General features: G+C 39.1%; 1 protein-coding gene across 1 annotated transcript in view; it reads left to right on the forward strand.

The window, feature by feature from the left end:
* The window catches only part of ANXA2 (annexin A2), a 41,726-nt gene extending 31,041 nt beyond the window's left edge, over positions 1-10,685 (forward strand). The window contains exons 5-13 of the mRNA XM_009643958.2: positions 1,332-1,445; positions 4,436-4,526; positions 5,641-5,720; positions 6,054-6,113; positions 6,772-6,865; positions 7,604-7,699; positions 8,590-8,648; positions 9,294-9,416; positions 10,341-10,685. Of these exons, the coding sequence (XP_009642253.1) occupies positions 1,332-1,445; positions 4,436-4,526; positions 5,641-5,720; positions 6,054-6,113; positions 6,772-6,865; positions 7,604-7,699; positions 8,590-8,648; positions 9,294-9,416; positions 10,341-10,400 (777 nt within the window). The 3' untranslated portion in view covers positions 10,401-10,685. The remainder of the gene's footprint in view (positions 1-1,331; positions 1,446-4,435; positions 4,527-5,640; positions 5,721-6,053; positions 6,114-6,771; positions 6,866-7,603; positions 7,700-8,589; positions 8,649-9,293; positions 9,417-10,340) is intronic.
* Positions 10,686-15,051: the final 4,366 nt, after the last annotated feature.

Below are 15,051 nucleotides of genomic sequence, written 5' to 3' on the forward strand. Positions count from 1 at the left end.
TTGCAGTTACTTTGGTAAATCCTACTGTAGTGATTTGTATTTCCTTCAGCCTTTACACCAAAATGCAAAGACTGCAAAAACTTCACTCGGTTAACTGGAATTCATGGCATTATCTTAAAATTTATTATAGAGATGCGCAGTATCTTTGCTGTTTCAGCTGATGTCCAAAGCACCTGTTTTCACACAAATAAATGATGGAACATTGTATCCAAAACTCGGTTATTGTACTAGAACATTTCCTAGATTAAAGCAGCTAGATGCCCAAAATCCCTATTCGCTATCTTGGTCGATCCACAAAGTACATGCATACAGTGTTAGCATATATTAGTGCCCTGGATTAAATGGGCAACTCTGGAAACTAATTAAGTGCCTTGGCGCTTTATCTCTCTGGTACACACTTCTCTGCAATTTTGCTGAGGTCACTTTCTCTACCTGCTTTTTCCCTGCCCCTCAAGCTCACAAATTGTTAGTGTTAGAAACCAGCAATTGAAGTTCAGCAATTCTCTTCTGAATGCTACTGACTTAACTTCAGCTTAGGGAATACATTCATCTGTATGAACGCCAGACTTGATCCCAGGGATTTCAACTTTGTAACTACGCTACAGCGAAGCTGATAATTAGCATTATCAAGTTGTGTCTGAAACCCATAAAAGAGGACATGCCTCTGACTTTACTTGCTACAGATTTGCATGCACTCTGTGAAGTGAATGTGCCTGATGGTTTCTTTCTCTAGGATTAACTGACAATTAACAATGGAGACTTTGGCTACACTCTGATGGTTTCCCTGAAGACAGAGATAATTTTTCTGTGCTCAGGGACAACTTTTTCTCTTTAGCTAGCTGTTTGGGAACAGGGCCTGTACAGTGGAATAACTGTGCAGTCAATTTTCCAATGTCTCAGCTAGTAAAGGGCTGGGATAATAGGAAAACCACAAATAATACAGTGCTACTGGGAAAAACTATGGGAGTATGATGGAGAAGCACTGACCGCAGGGACTCAAACTCAGATCCATCTGTGCTTATTAGCTCCAACAAAGTGTCAGTGCTTCAAGACTGGAGCAAAGCTGTTCAGATATGTCTGCACCGTGCTCCCAAGCACTTTGTCAGCCACCAGTGGGTTTCTTCTTATTTTCAAAGGATGAGAAAAAATTCCTTTGCCCTAATTTCTTTCTTAGGCTTTCACAAAGGAAAAGCTCTCTACGTTCTGTTTCCTTGTCAGTTGTGTAAGAAACACTGTTGCAGGCTTGGAGACTTAAAGCACTACAGGCTAAATTCTCTGGAGATCAGAAGGAGCTTTAATTTTTTTCTTCCATCATCCCTCCTTTTTTACAGGAACTTTCTGCAGCGCTCAAGTCTGCTCTGTCAGGCCATTTGGAGGCAGTGATCTTGGGCTTGCTGAAGACACCAGCACAGTATGATGCCTCTGAATTGAAAGCTGCCATGAAGGTAAATGAGCTTTGAAATTTAAGTATGTTAGTCTCATGTTGCTGTCTCAAGAATGAGTATGGACCACAAGTTATATCCAAGGCCACAGTTTTCAAACATGCCCACTGATTAGTATTTTTTTTACTACTGCAGTTTAAGTATCCAGCCGCAAAGCATCCAAAACGAGAGAAATTCTGGAACCATGTGATTTTTTTTAAACTGTTAATTTAAATCCTCTCTTTAAGGAAAAAAATAATTTTCAACAGGTCAGGAATAACTGATAGGCTGCTCTGGCTCGTTGCTGCTGTGCTGACTGCTCTTAAAAACAATATACAGGTTCATAATACAAAAAACAATTAAGAGAGCAGTTGTTAGCTGGAGCCATTAAATCCTCTGCCAGCATTTATAGGCTTAAACAGTAGTTTCCAGTTACTAGGTTATATCACTGATCTTGAAAGAACATCCTGTACCAGACCTACCTGTGCAGAACACAAGGAGGAGGAGCATGAGGCATCAAAAGCAGTCTTTGGAGAAACAGCACAGCAGTGAGTCACTGTGTTCAGTCCCCTACAATCATAGATGAGTGTGGAATAGATTGCTAGTTTAGAAATATCCACTCTGCAGGCCACTGAAACCAGACTTTGAGAGGTGCTCATGCCAGTGCATTCACCTTTCTAGGCAAACTAAGATTTGGGGATTTGCATTTATAATCATCTTAAGTGATTCTGAATGTTCTTGATCAGGTTAATTTTTTTAAAATAACTAAAAAACAAGTATTAAATATGTCTGTTGAAATTCAGAACAAGACAAAAAAATCAATTAATTAATTCCTCCAGACTGTGAATAAGGAGTTAAAAAACAAATAAGCAAACAAAACCAGCCCCTCCACTCCCATTTCCCACTCCCCCCAAAATCAAACCCCCCCAAAACCCAACCCAGTATGGAGATGGTAACTCTTTAATCATGGGCCAAATCCCTTGTTTGAGTAATCAGATGCTGCCCTCTTCTGGTTTAAGTAGAGGCTATCCATAATTTACTGTAAAACAGATTAGTTTAGTTTGGTGGGGTTTTGGGTGGTTTGTGTTTTTTTTAATGTCTTCTATCTGATATGTTGTATTTAGGATGGCCATATACTTATACAACATTTATGCTGTATTTACAGTCCAAAGACCAAGCCCTTACCTCAGAGGAGCCACAAACGTAGAATATTCTATTCTCTCTGTAGGTCAGCTATTCCCAACTCCCAAGCACCTAGTCTAATGTTCTGAATTTGCCTGAGCTTAAGTTTGACTTGATACGTAGAGCATAATAAGCTGTAACATGGGAATCAAAGTTGGGTAAAGGACAGTTGTTGAGGAGTTAATTATTTTTCTGGTACACATTTTTACAAAATACTTTAAAAATATTTAGAAAATCTTAAATTTTGTTAGCCTTCATTTCTTCCCCAGATACCTATTAGAACCACTCTGTGGAAAGCTTTCCTAATTCTCCCAGCTGTGAACCATTTTTATAAAATCGCTTGGGCTTAGTCCTCTCTTTCTTTTTTCCTTCAATAGAGACACTTTTTCCAAGAGGGTAGTTTTCCACATAATTACCTCCATTTTCCACATATGAAAGACTGCAGCATGAGAGGTTTTCCTAAGATGTTACCCAGCAGACTCCTCTTGGAGTCCTGTGGAAACCATGCCCATTTTTGCCACATTCAAAATGAGACACTGTTACAAATAGACTTAACAAACAGCCTCCTGACAGGATGCATGAGAGTGGGTTTTTTTCTGTCTGCTGGTGATGCTGGAAGATGCAGGTAATGAGATTAGCATGAACATGGTTCATTGCTAGGTAAGAAAGAAAATGGAATGAAAAAATCACCAGTGGAGTCTATTTTTTTAAAAAAGTTTCTTTTCAAAATATTGAGGCGTCTGGCTGCCAGATGGCTTTACCAACTAGTAACCCAGGCAGATTGTCACTGGCAAGAGAAGCATCTTCAGCTGATCCAAGTTAGTCTGCTGTTCTGAGCCTGTCCTTCAGAGTTACCTGTCTTATTCCAGGAGCAAGAAAATTACTGTGGTGGTAGCAATTTTTTTTTTTAATTGGGCTGTTTATCTGTATAAAATAATTGAACAAGGTTTAGAGCACATTGATCAAGCCACATTATTTTGGAGTAACTGAATTCCTATAAGGTTTCTTTGGTACCTGATACATTTTCATGTGTTTTGTAATTTTGTTATAGTGCTAATGCCTATATTACTTTTTAAACATTAGTAATGCAGCTTAGTTCAAAGTACTGATACTTCATTGACCTTGGTCACAAAAGTGGCTTTGAAATATTATATAAGACCTCTCAATTCATTCAGCTTGTTCAAAAAATAGAAAATCTGAATATTTAGTTTATCATACTAAATACATTTTTATTTCTTAATATAGCTGAAAGTAATATTGTTTCATCTGTGGTTGTGCATTGTGAAGTATGTGGAAAATATGGACAATTCAAGAGGGGCTATAAGCTGGAAGTTCAGAACATGCTTAAATCTTTGCTGACTTGGAGACAAGGCGAAGGCTAATGATGGTGTCATCCTTGGCTTTGCATTTATAGTGGACGAGTTTTATGGAGGGAGCTGGGGAGGAATAGCGGGGAAAAACAAGTTGATTGCTGCCCATTTGCGTGCTAGGAATTGGATTTTCTTCCTGTGCTCTTGGTGGACAGACAACAATCACACATGGGCTGGGAAGTTGATCTCATGCAGTTTTGCTGGTTGGGAGGCCACTGAGTGTTACAGACACTTACAGCAGCCCAGGGATAATATCTACAGGATCTCAAAGCTGTCAGAGAAGTATTTGGCAATTAAACATGTTCCATCTGGGATTTCTCAGGCACAGTTAGCAAAAAATAACCCTGAATGGTTGTGAAACTGTTAAGAGTGGGAGAAAGGAGATGTCTGTAAAATATTTTTAAACCATTCAAGCATGCCTGTTCATTTCTAGCACATAACTGAGTCACGTATGTGTTGCAGGGTCTGGGAACTGATGAAGACACACTCATTGAAATCATCTGCTCACGAACAAATCAGGAGCTTAGTGAAATTAACAGAGTCTACAGGGAAAGTAAGTTTACTTGCAAAGTTTCAATGTACTATGTTTTTGCACTAAGTTACTTAGTCTGAATTTGATTATTAGAGTCACTTACACAACATCTGCTTTCATTCTCTGGCAGTTGGATGTAAGATACCGGTTTGTACTCGCATCCAGGATATTTGTGTGTGTTTATATTGTTCATCTTGTTGCTTGGTAGCAAATAAATTGGAGAACATTTACTACTCATATCAATTGTCTTATGTAATAAGTAGGTGAATCTGAAATCTACTGAAGCACGCTTCTAAGTTTATTTGGTAGCCCTGCCAGAAGAGACATGTTATCTGATTGAAGCTATAATTCTTAGTTGATTATAAGTAGTTACTGGCCATTCTGGTTGGGTTTCTTGCAATTCGTTAGTGCAGCTGTCCAGTGCCTGTTTGTTTCCCTGAGCTTCAGATTTGAGCTTTGCCATGAATAAACTGAAATGCAGTAAATTGCAGTGTGCTTAACAGTTGTCAAGCAGTTCTGGTAAGATGCTGGCTAAGTCAAAAAGGACAGGCAAAACCAATGTAGTCTTAATGGCCAGTATCAAAAAAATAGTATGTGTCAGCACAGAGATTGCTGCTGCTGCAGATTAGGTTGCTGGTGAAAAGAAGAGAGAATGACCACTTGGAAAGTACTGAAAACGTTTGGACACCAGACCAGAATCCATACAACATTCCTTTGATTTACTGTAACAGCTTTTGTCTTTGCATTAAACTTGCAATTGAAGTTGTCCAATCATAAATCCATGAGTGGAGAAGGCCTAAATGCTATGTTTATAAAACAAGCAAACATTCATTGGTAGCTAAGAATGATCTTACAGGATATTGAGCTTAAACCAATATTCCCTTCTTTTTAGTAGTCTCAGGCTTTGCTGTTATCTTTCCATGACAGGCTTTGATTGCATGGGAGCTCTCATGACTAGCTGGTAGCAATGTTGTTTTTGTTGTATGCAAGCATGTATTTGTTTTCATTGTCTTCCACATGTGACTTAGATGGTAGCTGTTTGTTTATGTACACAAAACAGAGTAATTAGCAGCTGTTCTTGTAAAGGAGTATTTGTAGGACATGATGTACTTGAAAATAATTTTTTGTTTTCTAGTGTACAAGACAGAACTGGAAAAGGACATTATATCAGACACATCTGGTGACTTCCGCAAGCTAATGGTTGCCCTGGCCAAGGTAGACCTGCCCATGTTTTTTCCACTTTTCTTAATGTGCCTGCCCTTTGGTAACTGACTGATGGCTACCAGTAAAACAATTTGGACTTCTGATTCGCTTTTAAATTTCCTTGTATTTTCACTGTGTTTTGGGGGAAAAAAATTATTCAAATGTTGAAGGGCAAAGTATTTTGACATGCAGCATTCACAGCAGCAGCTTCATAATGGGGATGAAGCACTCTGCTACTCATTTGTCAAATTCAAATTAAAAAAACTGAAGAGAAAATAATATGCATATAGCAAACTGCTTACTGTCTATTAAACCTCTTCTAAATACTGCTATCCTTGTTTGAAGGGCAAAAGGTATGAAGATACCTCTGTGATCGATTATGAGCTGATTGACCAAGATGCCAGGGTAAGTGCTGGTAATGACCATTAAATGTCTTAAGTTGACCAAGCTTTTGGGGATATGGAAAGTACAAGTACTGTGGGAGTGAGAAGCATTTATGAAAGCAAGTGTGTATATTTCTGATTGTCTTGCACAGTCATGTTTGCATGCTGTCAAGGTATCTGCTGCTTGCAATCCTGATACCTTCAGTTACCAGTTTTCACAGGCTACTTACCCACTAGTACCTGTACAGAAGCTCTCTGGTGTTTCTCTTGGGCATATTGAGAGAGCGCTTTTAACAAAAGGAAACACATACATTGCAAAGACTGGTTGCAGCCAACTAATTGTGTAAGTTTGAGACAAGTATCATTGAACTTAGTGGCTACTAATGCTTGTGCTTTATGTCCATATCTGTCTTATTACATCTATATCCGTGAAGTTCTGCTGAAGTAAACAGAACTAAATACAGAGTAAAACCTGTAGATAGAGGTAAATACCAAGTAATTAGTCTGAGTTTCAGATTAGATCCATAGATCTTGTCTGTCCATGCCCAACCATGTGTCCTTTTGTGTTTCTCCCACAGTTCCAGTAGTGCTTGTTTTCCAATAAGGAAATTGTATACATTTGCAATGGTTTCTTGTGTAACTCGTGTTTTTCATTATTTTGCTTTCTGTTCTAACCCCAGGACCTCTATGATGCTGGTGTGAAGAGAAAGGGAACTGATGTCCCCAAGTGGATCAACATTATGACTGAAAGAAGTGTCCCCCACCTGCAGAAAGGTACTATTGAAGAAACAGATTTTTTTTTTTTTCCCCTATAAGAGAAATTTATACCAAAGTGGTTACTATTGTCCCAGATATGATTGAAATGAATGTGAAAAGCACTCATAAACATAGGAAATCTCATAAATCTTAATTCATGTCCAATCTGTTAATTTTTTTCAAAAAACATAGTTATTTCTGTGGATGTGTTAATCTCACAGTTTGAATATGTGTAGCTATTTTTTTTACACAGGTGCTCAATTATGTGTCACATACACTGAGAACAAAAATATTACAAATATAGAAAACAGGGCTGCAGGAGACCTTGAAGTCCTTTAGCTTTTCCCACTGTTCTGGGGTAGCTTAGCTATATTATATGTTTAAATCTGACAGTGAAGACTCTCAAAAGCAGCTCTAACATTGCTGTAAGAAGCACATGTGAAAGCCATTTGAAGACTTTTGTTTTCAGAGCCTAAATCACTGTTGTTTCAAAAAATTGAACACGATTGTACAGGATTAAGATGGCATTTTACCAGATTACGGAGGTGTTCAAGGAAAACAAAAAGGCCACAGCATGGGAACTCTGCTATCAGTTGACAAACTTAGGCTGTACGTAAGATAAAGTTCTCAATAGGACTTGGACGGATATTTTTTTAATCATGCCTCTGCATTGCTGTCTATGTTTTTGATTTGGGTGGTTACTTTTACCATTTCTTGGTCTTGTTTTAATTTCACCTGTTTTCTTTCTTGTGGTAGTGTTTGATAGGTACAAGAGCTACAGCCCATACGATATGTTGGAGAGCATTAAGAAGGAGGTTAAGGGAGATTTGGAGAATGCCTTCCTTAATCTTGGTGAGTTACCCTGAAGTAAAGACTAGGATCTTTTCAATGCTCTTGCAGTATATCATGAAAAGGATAGGGCCCAGCTCCCTCTTTGTTGCTGGATGAGAAAAAAACTGGACATGCTGGCATTATTGGATCCACTAGTGTATTTTAGGGTATTACAGATATTGAGAAGTAGCATATTTTTGTCATCTGCAAAATATAAACGTTGCTTTCCAGATGAAAATAAAAATGCATGTGTTTTGTGATCTGTTGTTAGTTCCACTTTTATTTGATACAGAGGCTTAATGTTTGTTTCCCCAAACAAACAGAACAGTTGGAACTGTAGCTGAACACATTAAGTATTCAATATAGACATGGGCTGGAGAGAGAACAGTGTGTATGTGACAGGAGAAGACAGGCAGTGGAGGATGCTAGAGGCTAATAAAAGGGCTGATTTGGCACTGAATTCTCTGAAATGGGGAGGCAGGGCATAAGGCTGGTACTGTGGCATGAAAGGAGACTCTTTAAGAGGAAAATCCATTTCAGACTAAGGGTGAACCAAGAGCTCTGTAATGCAAATGGAGAATAAACAGAGCTCAGCCTTGAAAGGGAGACTGCTCATGGATTAGCATACAATGAGTGTTTTCAGAAAAGAAGTTGCTTATAGAAGTGGAAGACTGAGTTGTGGTGTGCATGAAGGAGGGCTAGCATTCTAAAGTTATACTAGTGATGGAGGGAAATACTTTCTCAGTAACAGCTCTGGTAAAAATAATTTCTCTATGTCCCCTTTTGGAGAAACTTTTGCTGAAAACCTTATTTTGACTACTTAACATGTCTTTAAAGATGGCTCCAAGATTCTGTGTTCTACTATTCCATGTATGGGCAGGATGTTTAACTATTCTTATCTCTCTCTTCAGTCCAGTGCATTCAGAACAAGCAGCTGTATTTTGCGGACAGACTGTATGATTCCATGAAGGTAGGGAAGGCTGTTCGTTCTTTCTACTAATTTTTTTTCTTGCCATTGTTTCATCAAATTTTGATTCCTTAGGCACCTTTATTCATATGATGTGTGACTGGCATGTGAATAGCAATGACTTAGTATTGTTCAGAAGCATTCTTTAACAGTTACAAGCCTAGACCATCTATTCAGATGCATTTGGTATAGGGAAATACAGGGAAGGGTCTCGTACTAATGATCTGTGTTAGATCAGTTGATTATAATTAGCAAAGTTAGACACATCTTTTGTAGGTAACCAAGAGCTGATAGCAGAAAAATCTGTTTATTGAGGTGCTAAAATAAGACACTACATTTGCCTCAGAAAATTTTCTCAAGAAAAGAGATGAAAGGGAAACGCCTGGTGACAGGCATTAGGCAATACCAGGAAGACCTCCTGGTGAACCAGAACTGCTGCTTACAGTCTTTAAAGTAGCTATATTTGTGACCTGAAGTTGGTTAAACACTGCTGATGAGAAAGGTATGTTCATGCTCCATTTCCTAGGTCATAATAATAACCTTAGTTAGAAGGTTAGTTTGTAGTTTGCAGTCTTACCATTAGGTACAGTGGCCTTTTACACATTACACGTTAGCTATGTTCAGTTCTAAATGCATATCTGCTTGTAGGGCAAGGGAACACGTGACAAGGTTCTGATCAGGATTATGGTTTCCCGCTGCGAGGTTGACATGCTGAAAATTAAGAGTGAATTCAAGAGGAAATACGGAAAATCTCTCTATTATTTCATCCAGGTAAGTTTTTCAACTTTCTTTTATATCAATTGTATGAACCTTTGCAGTGGTTTTCATTGGATTAATTGTACCATTAGAATTTGTGGGAGGTGTTTTAGAGGCTGCAGTGAGAATAACATGCTATTATCCTTGCGCTATTGAAAAACCCACCTTTAACTTTAAAGTTTACAGCTGGTACAACACCTGGCAGCCACTTGATGGTATATGTAGGATTTGTGCAATCAGCTGATGTGTTATGAAGGAAAATTCTGTTCACCTGTCCCTATCCTCAGACGAAAAGAAAAGGAAAAACAGAATTTCTCTGTGATTTCTGAATTAAAGTCGAGCATCTAAATTGTTGCTCCCTTTCATTTCAGAGCCCAAGGAGTAGGCTTTTTAGCTAGAGTGATTTTTGTCCTTTTCTGTGATTGGGCAGGAGCTATAGGTGCTAGGTTTTATTTAACTGGGGGCATAGGTAAAGAGCTTGTGCATCTGTTTGAAAACTAGTCTTCTACCCAACCTCACAATAGCGTATGATAAATTCTTCGTTGCATAGATGGAGTCAAAATCTTAAGCTGGAATTTTTTCCTGAAGATACAAATTTTAGATAATAAGCAAATTTTCAAAATAGTGAATTTGAGGTATGATTTTTGCAGTGATCAGTAAGTAGTAACAGAATTGAATCCTTCAGCTTTCCTTTGTTGTTATTCTCTTTCATACTAAAATTTCTCTCCCTTCTTGGCCATGCATTTGTGTTGCAAGAAGGGTACATAATTTCAATTCACAGGTAAGTAAAACTAGGTCTAGATAGTCTCTTCCAGGCTGACAAGGCTTCAACTGCAAAACACAGTCTGTCCCATAGGTTTAGAATATAATGCGTATACTTTCATATTTTGTGACTGTTTCCTCATGTGTATGATGTATTTTTCTTCCCTTGCTTTACAGCAAGACACAAAAGGGGATTACCAGAGGGCATTGCTGAACCTGTGTGGTGGAGAGGACTGAAAACTGTGATCGAAGAAACCCAAATCCAGAGACATGCCTCTTTTGCTCTTTGTTTTACTGTAATCCTAGAAAAAATTGACTTGCCTAGCTAACCTTGACTTGCCTTTATATCTGCAAGACCACTGATGTAGTATGCTTTCTGGTGCTGCGTGCACTTGTCTCAGCAGCAGTGCTCTGCTTGGCTCAGCCAAAGGTGCTAACAGTGTATAGCCAGCAAAACTAACCTTCCAAAGATAACCGAGGTTACATGTGATTGTGAACGACTGTGCCTCTGTGCGATGTTTCTAATAAAATATAAATAAAACTGAAGTTTTACTTTAAGAAGACGGGTCTCTTTCAGACCTTTAATTTGAAAACTGCGAACAATTGATATGTATTTAGCCTTCGCCATCCATTTTCTGTTTTGGTTTTTTTCCTCCCAGGCCTCACTACTTGTGGCTGAAACCTTATCTTCCTCCCTTGAAGCCCCACCTTTCTCTGCCTGTGTGCAAGGGGCAAACACTTCTGAATCCTTCTTAAACATTTTAATATTTTCTGTGCCTGTGTGCGAGGGGCACATAGTTTTGAATCCCTCATAAACATTTAAAACAGCCTGTCTGTAACGTAGTGTTTCCTTCAGAAGACCCGGCGCTACGGCATGCTTCGTGGATGCGCGGACTGGGCCGGGAAGCGAGGAAGAACGAAGCAGGTGCTGCTCGTTCCCGTGAGGAGAGAGTTTCCCGCCTTTCTTCTTCCCGCCCGCCCCACTCCCCGAGAGCAGGTTTGGGTGCGGAGGCAGGGGCCGTCTTTGGTCCCTGCCTGGCCAGCAGGGGGCAGGGCCTGGGGCAGGCCGGGGCGTCCCCAGCGCGTCCCGCGGCGGCTGCCTGAGGAGCGGCGGCGGGGCCGCAGGGGTCCCCGGCAGCCGCTGCCCGGCTGCTGCGCCCCTCCAGTCAGGCTCTGCCCGTCTCGGAGAGGGTGCGGGGTCGCCTCCAGCTGAGGGGACTGCGGACTGCCCACCACACAGCGAAGAGCCGCCAGCGGGAGTTGCAGGCGCTTGCTGTGCCCCTGCTGTTATGCTGAGCACGCGGGGCTCCTCTTTCCCCCGTGCGGTGACAGGTTATTTCGGTCTCCAGTTGTAGCCGCTGTGAAGTAAGGTCACCCGGTAGAATGCACTTTTGTCTTACTGTAACACTATTTTTATGAAAGTCATATCCAAATGTTAGGAAAAAGGTGTAAAGAGCAAAGCTTTCTCTCCAGCTGTGAGTGTTGCACTTGAGCCCTCACACATGAAGGCTGAGGGGAGCAGCCATCTTAGTGCAAAGGCCAAGCCCTAGTGTTCTTTTGGGTGCTTGTGTAACTATCCACACGCTGCCAAGCACAGAGGCCTTGGCTACAGCTGTAATAAAAATACCAAGTAATAACCATATGAGAAAGTAATTTCCTCCCTTTCTTAACTGTTATTCCTTTGGAAATATAGCACTGCTTGCAAGTATCAGCTGTTTTCCCTCAGGCATTACCTGTTTTGTAGCCCTGTTTCAAAGGCTGATACACTGCTCAGAGATAATTTTGAGGCTTTTTAAGTCAACCTTTTAGAAAAGACATGAGAAGCACACAGTAGCCTGCTTCATGCTGCTGTTAAAAGGGTGAGAGATCTTGCTGAAGTATCATTGGCTGTACACCACAAGGAATATTTGGTGTAAAAACACTGCAGTGGATAAAATATTGGTAACTTAAGTGCACAAATGATACTATTTTTCAGGAGCAGCTCCAATTTAATGCCTGATGGAGCAGTGTCGTTCACACCTGTTTACAAAATGCCTCTCTGTCTAGATTTGTACATTTAAAAACTATTGCTGAGATAGCAAATCACTCTTTGAATCTAATTAGGTAAGTCATCTCTATAAACTTTGCTTGCTCAAATGTGGCCCTATAAAAGAAATCAAACGGCAGGCATTTTTCCAGTCAGTGGAATGAACAACTAGAATTTGATGGCTAGCATGCTCTGCCTCACTGCTGCAGGGTGTTCAAAATTGCAGGCAGTCTTTCTCTGGGAGCAAGGCAATGTTAAATAAACCGGCGTGATTTCAAAGGCCAGGACCGTTTTTGCTGACTGTAGACTAGAAAGCAAATTAGTCTCCTGTGAGATCTAGAGGATTTCTAGAATGTAATTACAGTTGATTGTTGGTGTCTTTTTTAAAAAACTTTCTCTTTTTTTTTTTTTTTTTTTTTTTTTTTTTGTATTACTGGCTTACTGATGTTCCAGATAGGAACAAATGTGCAAGCTCTGGTGTTGATCTTGTCATTTGATTGCAGGCTCGCTAATACACAAGGTAGGTCACTGTCCATGGAGATGTATTGCAAAAATCAAGTCTCTGGGACTTTGAAAGTTAGGAGTACCTTGAAGAATGGTGCTTGGCAGTGTTGCAATGGCAAATTGAACACATGATTTAAAAAAATAAAAACAAAAAATCAAACTTCCAGTTGCTGATGATACTATTTAGACTGTTATTCTATATAAGATCTGTTTACCTTCAGAAGAAAAAGAATATTTAAAAGTTGCTTCTCCAGATCTTTGCCATCCCAAGAATGTGTGAAGAAAGGGTCCAATTTCAGTTTTTTCAGGTCAGAGCTTGAATTTAGTTTATTGTGTTTACTCTTTGGAGTTCCCATTCCAATTACCCATGCAACAACAGAATGTTTTCCTTTGATGTTTTACATTTCATTGGCACTGTTTCTTTGGCTATCCCAAATTACACAGCAAAGAACAGTAGTAGGATTTAATTGGATTTGTACTAGTCTCTTATCATTAGACCTGCTGTGTAACACAGACATTGGAATATAGGGCTAAAGAAGTGTACCTTTGGGCAAGTATCGACTTAAACACCTACTAAGAAAATAGTGATGTTTCTAGGTTGGCTGTAGGTGGTTTCCTTAGTGTAATTTTCGGTCGTACGCATAACTTTGACTGTTCCTATACAGAATTCCCTTCCTCAGATTTCAGAGGAATTGGTCAAAGTCTGAGTCTAAACAGTTAAATTCAGAGTAAGATAAAGTCACAAAATGCTTGGAAATGTGGAATAGCTGTCAGGCCTGTACAAGGCTGTGCTAGTTCCCTGGTGCAAAAATCCTTAGTTCTGCAATGTGTAACTATTTGCACAGCATCTAAACATCTTATAAAAGCAAGCCATTTGTTGTTCCAGTGCATTGATAAGGAGTAATGCAAGATGTTTTACAAGTGAGAAACAGATTTAGGATTGTTTAATTAAATAAATTGTAGCTCAGTCAAAACTTAAGCCAACGTTTAGAAAAAAGGTTCCTTGCAAGATAGAAGCTGTCCTTAAGTGCTTGCATTTAAAATAGCTTTTTTCATTAATATTAAAGAGGCATCTATCATTTGACTTCTAAAATGGATAATGCTTGCTCTGTGAACACTTCTACGACTGTTCATAAAGATTGTTCCTCAGGTGTGATGTTTTTCTCAAGGCAGTGAGGGGTGGTGAGCTCTTCAGAAGCACCAGAGAGAGAAGCGGACTTACAGTCTTGGTTGGGGGGGGTGGGAGTGGGGTGTCTTTCTATTTATATCCTTTTCCTTCTAGGGAAGTATAACTGTATATGGATAGTATCTTTGGAACCAAACGTTTCTATTTTGCAAGTTCCTTTGGGGCACGATGTGTTAAGAAACAAGTAACTTAATATGAAATTGGAACTCGTATGTTACTCGAGTCCTGCTGGTGGTGATGCTTTTGGTGCACTGTCAGCAACTGCTCACGAGAGGGAGCTCAGAGAAAGCATCAAGTATTCCTGCGGTCAAAATAAAACAAAACAAAAAATCTTAATATGTCCGCCTGTATGTTATGAACTCTGCTCTTTCCAAACATTTACATTCCTTGACTCTAAGCCTTCATGTCAAAAATTCAGTTTCATCTTCCAGTATTTTTTCTGTATCTAGAAATTGGCTATGTTCTCTGGAATACTTAACTAAATCTTATAATTGTTCTCTTTTAGGTGTAGGCAACCCAAATGATTTCTTATATTCTAATCATGTCATGAATTCTCAAAACCGAAAGGTTTTCTATAAATGACCTTTCAAAGAGTGGGTTAATAATGACAATAACTGTAAAGGAATTTTCTCCCCTTTCTTTAGCAGGAAGTGGTTTTGATTTTGAAATTATCTGCTGCTTCCTGATTTAAAACAGGTACTCATTCTTATTTTCTCTGTAGAAAATTAAATACACCACCATATCTTTTGCTATAGTCATATTAGCACTTTAGAATTTAATTGCTAGCAATTGCACACTCTTTGCATTTTCCCTAGCTTTAATAATAATAAAATATATGTGCCATTAGTTTTTCTAAAGGAAATATTTCCATTTATTCATTTGTATTAATCTTCCTTTCCTTCTCACTCTGACTGATGTGTTCACACCAGGGAATATTTTTTAAATTTTAACACAGAAAGAATTTGTTCAATTATGCGAGGTGACTTTGTTTATGTTCAGCTTATGCACTTTTAGTGCCTTAAGAAAAGAAGATATTCATTGAAGTTCTTTTTTAGTATGGCTTATTTAAGGTCCTGTTTAATGCTTAATAGAAAAAAAAAAATCATGTCTTCCTATTTAAGAAGGTTGGAAGGAATATATGCAGGTATGTTAATTGTGGAACAGAGTATATT

Source organism: Egretta garzetta, unplaced genomic scaffold (genome assembly GCF_000687185.1).
Source record: "Egretta garzetta isolate BGI_Z169 unplaced genomic scaffold, ASM68718v1 scaffold287, whole genome shotgun sequence".
Taxonomy (NCBI): domain Eukaryota; kingdom Metazoa; phylum Chordata; class Aves; order Pelecaniformes; family Ardeidae; genus Egretta; species Egretta garzetta.